Source organism: Hyaena hyaena, unplaced genomic scaffold (genome assembly GCF_003009895.1).
Source record: "Hyaena hyaena isolate Hyena2069 unplaced genomic scaffold, ASM300989v1 scaffold_154, whole genome shotgun sequence".
Classification (NCBI taxonomy): Eukaryota; Metazoa; Chordata; class Mammalia; order Carnivora; family Hyaenidae; genus Hyaena; species Hyaena hyaena.
This window is the reverse complement of record NW_024080786.1, coordinates 2,408,824-2,415,954: the sequence shown is the minus strand read 5'-3', so window position 1 is coordinate 2,415,954 and position 7,131 is coordinate 2,408,824. Positions and strand designations below refer to the sequence as shown.

The 7,131-nt window shown below is 34.4% G+C and overlaps 1 protein-coding gene across 2 annotated transcripts in view; it reads left to right on the top strand.

Moving 5' to 3' along the window:
- Positions 1–5,047, top strand: part of OLA1 (Obg like ATPase 1) — a 162,400-nt gene extending 157,353 nt beyond the window's left edge. For both annotated transcript variants that reach the window (XM_039239204.1, XM_039239205.1), the window contains exons 10-11: positions 1,157–1,279; positions 4,539–5,047. In XM_039239204.1, coding sequence (XP_039095135.1) covers positions 1,157–1,279; positions 4,539–4,640 — 225 coding nt within the window. In that variant the 3' untranslated portion in view covers positions 4,641–5,047. The remainder of the gene's footprint in view (positions 1–1,156; positions 1,280–4,538) is intronic.
- Positions 5,048–7,131: the final 2,084 nt, after the last annotated feature.

Here is a 7,131-nt window from a genome sequence, read left to right as displayed (position 1 = left end):
ACATTTATTTTGATTTAATATGGATAGAATCACGGCGGCAGTTCGATGTAACGTTAAATGTGTTGTGTAGACGAGAGGTTCACTTTTATTCCTTCTCCTCTTTGTAAAAAAAATGTTTGATTGGCTTCTAACCAAGGTTCTTTTATATAGACTAAGCAAATAATGTCAAAGCAAATCCAAGTTGGTAAATAAATTGCCACGGTTTATTTTCACTATATATTTTAAAGCCTTTAAACTTCCAAACTTAAGTATATGCAGCAGGAAAGATAACATGCTCTGGGCTTGAAAATGTGAAAGCTGGTTTATCTTAAGACTGATTGTAAGTATCCATGATTTAATGTGCTAAGATATTTAGTCAGGTAAGCATCAGTGAGTAGCCATATTAACCCAATACATCTTTTATTGTAAAAACTGTGCTTTATAGTGTCAGACTCCTTATCACTTTAACATGCTTTATTAAGCAGCCTTTAGGTCACCATTATTTCTCAAATTTCTTTCCATGGTTGTGTGTGTCTGGAATGTATGTCCTTGTAATTTAACATATGGAGTAATTATAAGACATTTTTCTTCCCATATCAACTTGAATTTTCCTTCCTGATGGTTAGAGGCAGCATGTATTATGTTAAATGTTTGGAAATTGTATTACTAAAATTTTATGAGAATTTCAAAATTCTTTGCTGAATGTAGATTTTTATGATTTGTTGGAAATGTCTTTAAAATGTCCCTTTACATATTGACTTTTATATGTTCTTTAGACGAGCTGAAATTTTAAGGCTTTTTATCTTTTTAAAACCTTTGATAATTCAGCTTGAAAGTTACTTTAAAATCTGTATTTTTTTTTTCCACTGTGAGGAATAGAAAATCGAAATGAAACCTACACCCAAACTAGACCACTGCATCTAAATCAATAAAACTGGATGGCTGTCAGGAAAAACAAAGCCATGCTTCTTTAATATCTACTGATCTGTCTGTGCTAAAATCTGATGCACAGACAGTGCCCAGTGTTAACATTGGACTAATTGTATATCTGACATCTTAACTGGGATATTAAACTAAGTTTAAGTTGAACCCAACTGCAGATCAGAGAAAAGAAACTCTACACTTACAATCAATCATCTTAAATGCAATTAGTTTTCTCTGGTCTTTCTTCTCAAAGAAAGGGACGAAGGCTCCTCAAGCTGCAGGAAAGATTCACACAGATTTTGAAAAAGGATTCATTATGGCTGAAGTAATGAAATACGAAGATTTTAAGGAGGAAGGTTCTGAAAATGCAGTCAAGGTAAGGAATTAACTTCCGGTTTTATATTTTATAATTTTTACTGATATGAAAATACTCATTAAAATGAATGATAGTTGTCTATAAAATGTGTGTCAGGGCTTAGTGTTCCTGTCAAGTGATTGAAGAGCTGTTACTGTTTACATGCTTTTAGATAATTTTTAAAATGTGTGAATTGTCAGTATCTGTGTCGTGTTTTTCTAAATAAAACTGAAAATAAAAATCATTTTAAGCAATTATAAATAATTTCAAAGAATTTGTTCCCTAATGGCCAAAGAAAAATTATAGTTATTACATTTGAATATCTGAAGTAAAAATAGTATATATTTGCTTGTGATCGATTCAAGGAAAGGGACAGAAATTTAGCTAATTAAAACCTGTTCTTGCTAAAACTTCATAGTTGTACTTTTTTTTTTTTTTTAAAGATCTTTGGGGATTTGATTTGCTTTCTCAACACTAGAGGGCAGGTCCAAAATCGTGCTTTATTTTAGCTAATAAGTATAATTTGATTTGCAGCCACTAACAATGAAGCAATGCTATACCTGAATAATAAGTGATTTTTTTTTAACGTAAATTCTGCTGCAAGCTTAATTTTGTTGGGCTTTATTGGGTTTTACATAGCAAAATCTTGTACTGTGTCATCTCTAATTGATAAGTAGTTCAAGTGATTAAACTGACATTGTAAGAAGGCTTCTTTATCTTTCATTTAATTCGACATTTGAAGAATACCTTAGAAAATGTTAAAGAAGTTTAAGAGGTCTCTCTTGTGTTTACTGTTTTATAACTTGAAAAGAATGCAAAATAAAGTTTATTTCAAGTTTAGTTTATTCTCATTGGTAATCATTGGAAAGATCATACTGAACAATGGGACTTTAATAGAACTGTTGGAACCCCAGGAAGAAGAGGGAAAGATCTTGATATAATTGGTCCAATGTAGAATGAGAACCCCATTTTGATTTTTTAAGTGGAGTGAAAGAAGTTACCATTTTATAACTGAACAAAGTCATTAACTTTGTAACAGTGTCACTTGTATTGATAGATAGGTACACAGATCCTGAGATTGAACTTTATCAGGAATGCTAATCAGACTTGAAAAATCTCCAGTTATTTTTCAACACACTACATCATGTTGGCATGTATATTTTTCATAAAGATGATTAAAATAAGGTTTTTCTATTACTAGAATTCAAGAACCAATGCTTTTTTTCCATTCCTTAATGAATGTGTTGTAATAAACTTGAAAGATATGTAAATTGGGAATGCTTCTTTGCACAATACAGAGAAACTTTATAATATATAATACTGTTTCTTGCTTCACACTAACTGGAAGCTTTTATACTATAAATTAGAAAAGATTGACCTCTGGCTTTTCAGCTTAGAATACCATTAAGTATTCTATGATTTTTAGTCACCAAAACTAACATTTCAGACTTTGAACTCCAAGTAAAGCATTTACAAATTGCATTATGCTCTCTTTTCAACAAATATTTACTTGTATATGATCAAGTAGGTTTTACATTGGAGAGCAAGATTGTGTATATGTGTATGTGTGTATGTATGTATATATATATGTATTTCTGACACCAGTGCAGCATAACTAATTTAATGCCAGTGCTGTGAACTATATACTGAATAGCTCTGTGTGGGCTTTGTAGTCTACAGGGATATCACATTATTAGCAATCATATCTGCTTAGGCAAAGCTGGCTTCTACAGATGGCTGCTTTCAAGTGCAAATGAACTGGTTAGACGTGTCTTGTTTAATACATACTCAAGATTCACAAATGGGTATTGATTTTTTTTTCAACCAGTGTTTCTGATAGCAGTGGAAATGGATTAAATGGTCTCTAGAGAATTTAAAGGAACACTGTCACCTTTAATTAGTAGTAAACTTGAGTGGTAACAAAGTATATAAACGTACATTAATATGTCATGTCAGTACTATTTGATTTAAATTGTCTATATGGTTTTATAACAGTGGGCTTTAGATTCTCAAAATAAGCAGCATATGGCCTTCAGTTTATCACGTGTCTTTAGAGAAATCATGTGAATGTATGTATGTGTATATCTGTATCTTCTTAGAGTGTTAGGGGATCTTGGTTTTTTTAAAAAAATGGTTCCATTTTAGTAGCACATTATTAGTAGGTGATTTTTAATATGTGGTATAGACATTTGAAAATATGCTTACTAGGGTTCTGTGGTCTGGTTTGTGGATTTTAACCTCAGATGTATGATCTCTGTTAGTGTTGTTTCTGATTAGTGTAACTGTACTTGACTTTGAACATTCTTATCAGTATCCTCAAAGAGAAGTGCTAATCTTGTTGGGCAAAGGTTTCGTGTTCTCAGTAAAATCTAGCAGAGAGAACATACTTTGGAGAATTTATCCCAAAAGATCCTCGAGTTCTCATTGTTGAGTGGTCGATGGTGGGATCATGTGGGACTGTGTCCGTTGTGTGCAGTGTGAAAGTATAGACGCTGAAGAGCCTGTTGTGCTTGGGGTGGAGTGTGTGTGCTGGGCCCCGGGTTAACCTGGGTCTCTGGGATTGCTGCTCGTTTGTATTAGAATTACTGGCAGTTCGCAGTTGGGGATCTGCATACCAGCAGGTGGAATCAGTTGCTTTGCCTACTAATTTACAAGTGGGAAAACTGTCTCTGCAGTTACAACCTGTTAGAGTCTGCTTGTAACTAGGGCCTTTAGTCAGTAAACTTCGTGATGAATCCTAGTACACACCACTGTGTATGGTCATCGTCAGGACTAAATGGAAAAAGCACAAGGAAATGATTTAAAATCTGTACATTAAAACTGATAATAGTCTTCCTTGTAGCAGACTCTTTTTGGCATCACGAATATCACCAAATATTTCCTTAGGCAAATCAAGTAGCTTCAAACTAGTTATCTAGTTTCCCTGCCTGGTTTGATCTGTTTTGTTACAGTGACTTGCTGGGTGTTTGCAGACACATCAGAAATGTGCCCTGAACAGCATGTAATGAAACTTAATCATATTGGTATAATTACATTTATGTACCAACAATTTAGTAGAGAATACATTATGATTATGTACATATGGAAAAATCTAGTGCTGCCCAAATCAGGGAGACTTTGCCTCTCTCCAAGTCTAGTTTTGAACTTACATGTTTTCCTGTATTTCTTTTTTTGTTTAATATGACCCAAGAAGTAGAATACTTTCTGCATCTGCTGCTACCATGTACTTGGTGTATTTAGTTTCAAAATAACTCATTACCTCTCTGTCTCCTCTCTACAGGCTGCTGGAAAGTACAGACAACAAGGCAGAAATTACATTGTCGAAGATGGAGATATTATCTTCTTCAAATTTAATACACCTCAGCAACCGAAGAAGAAATAAATTTTAGTCATTGTTTGGATAAATGTACAACTTCCAAAAAGGGATATGATTTTTTTTAATTAAAATTTCTGAAAACTGAGGGACAGATAAAGTTGGGGGATGGGAGTCTTCTAAAACCAGAATTATTTTTGTTTTAAAATTAAAATACTGTGTACCTCCAATGAAATGCAAGTTCACTAAATGTGAACAGCTTTGCTTTTCACGTGATTAAGACCCTAGTCCAAATTGTAGAGGCTTTTCAGGAACCATATTACTCTCATGATACTTCATTAATCTCCATCATGGATGCCAAGCCTGACACATTTGACAGTGAGGACAATGTGGCTTGCTCCTTTTTGAATCTACAGATAATGCATGTTTTACAGTACTCCAGATGTCTACACTCAATAAAACATTTGACAAAACCAGCCTTGGTGTGTTTGGGGATGTCTGTATTGACTGGCGGTGGTGTGCTGAATGCGATACGGCACCTGGTGGTTGCTGATTACAGAGTTTTAAGGCGTGTGTATGACATAGTAACCGGCAGTGTGGGGCAGCTGCAATTGTATCTTAAAAGTGAGTCTTTCATGGGAATCAGAAGAATAGTATACCAGGGATTTGTCTCAAGAAAGTTAATTAATTTGTAGATGGACTTTTTTTTTTGAAAGATCATAGCAATGACGTTACAAAGGATAGAACATAGATAGACTGTGACCAAAAAGAAAATAATGCTGGAAACAAATTCGGCTTCAAAAAAAACGAAGGGGTTTTTGGTGGTGGTTCTGACTATATTGAGGAGAGTATTCGTTTTTAATATTTCCCTTGAAATTAGGGAATTAACTTTGAAAACTAACCCTTTGTGTCTGGTGGCTTATATTCCTGTTTCAATTCCGTAGTGAGCATAAAGTTCACTATTAAAAAGATTAGACCTTGAAAACTGTCACTTTTCCTTTGTTTGCTATTAGAACATTTGAGGTTAGTTGAAATTTTAGTACATGTAAGTTAAGCATTTTTGAAAATTGTAGCAGAAAATTCTGAAAAAAATAGTTAAAAACTGAGTCATTTGGAGACGTTTTGCCACTTAGCTTTCTCTTATGATGACAGTCTCAGAGTTTCCTCCTCCCTGAGCCTCACTTTCTTTCCCATGTTCACATGACTTCCCTTTTCCCCATCATGGCCCTTTTGTGGTTTTCTGCGATCATAGCACCATTTCAGTGGAATGCAGGCTCACAGTCAGGCCAGCCTTTGCCTCTACTATATTACTTTGTCACATTAAAGCTAAGGAAGTATTAAAAACACACACACAAACGTAACAGTGAAAGTTACTTAGTGTAGCACAAGGGCAAGAAAAGAAGTGACTTCAGAGGAGATTTGGCTGGGTGCCCGAGTGGCTCAGTCAGTTAAGCGCAAACTCTTGACTTTGGCTCAGGTCATGATCTCGTTGTTCATGAGATTGACAATGTCAGGCTTCCCACTTGTGTTCTTTTAAAATAAATAAATTTTTTAAAACAAATTTGGAGATTTGGCTATACAGAGGAAAGGATGTTTAAAGAGTATTTGGGCAAGTAGTGAATATCATTGAAAAGCTCTCTAGTGAGTGTGCTTTTTTGGGAATCAAATGCTGGTCTTCTGCCAACATAAAAATTAGTAAACGGGAGAAAAATAAGAGTTAAGTGGAACTAGATAAAACATAAATGAAACTCAGGTACGGGTGCAGTTGACCAAGTTTGTTGTGTAAATTCTTGTTTTTTTTTCCGTATTGGAGGAATGTATAGATTAATGGATTGTTAAGGATTTCAGCAATTTAAGAAGAAATCAAATCTCTTGCTTTTGATCTTCTCCAGAGTGAATTGCATAGGCTATTTTTTTTTTAAGAGAACACTGTTTTTTTAAAACAGTTTATTTATTTATGAAAGAGTGAGGGAGGGCCAGAGAGAGAGGGAAACAGAGAATCCCAAGCAGGCTCCTTGCTGCCAGCCAAGAGCCCATCATGAGGCTCAAACCCACGAACTGGGATATCATGACCTGGGTGGAAATCAAGAGTCAGAGGCTTAACTGACTGAGCACCTGGGTGCCCCAAATTGCATAGACTTCTTAAAGAAGTTTGAAATCTCATTAAAAAGGCTTTAAGATTGTGTAATTGTACTCTCTCTTTAACTTCTAATGTGATAATTGTGCATTGCAGAACAGCACCATTAATAAGAGAAAGAAGTTTTGAGGTAACTGTTCATTAGGGGCTGAAATTAAATGTTAAAAATGTTGAATTTGGTTAGAAGTTCTGCAACATTTCCTATGCACATGCAAAATTATATTTTCTAAAAAGTTGAGAATTCCAAGAACTTTTACATACAGATATCTAACTGGGTATATGCCTATATCTTCATGTTTTCCCTCCTTTGATATTGGTAATTAATCTATCTTAGGATTATAAGTGAATTTTTTTTTACCTATCTGTAGATCCATCTGAGTCAAATTTGTGTTAGACGAGATTAGATTTGTGCTGAGATCTTGA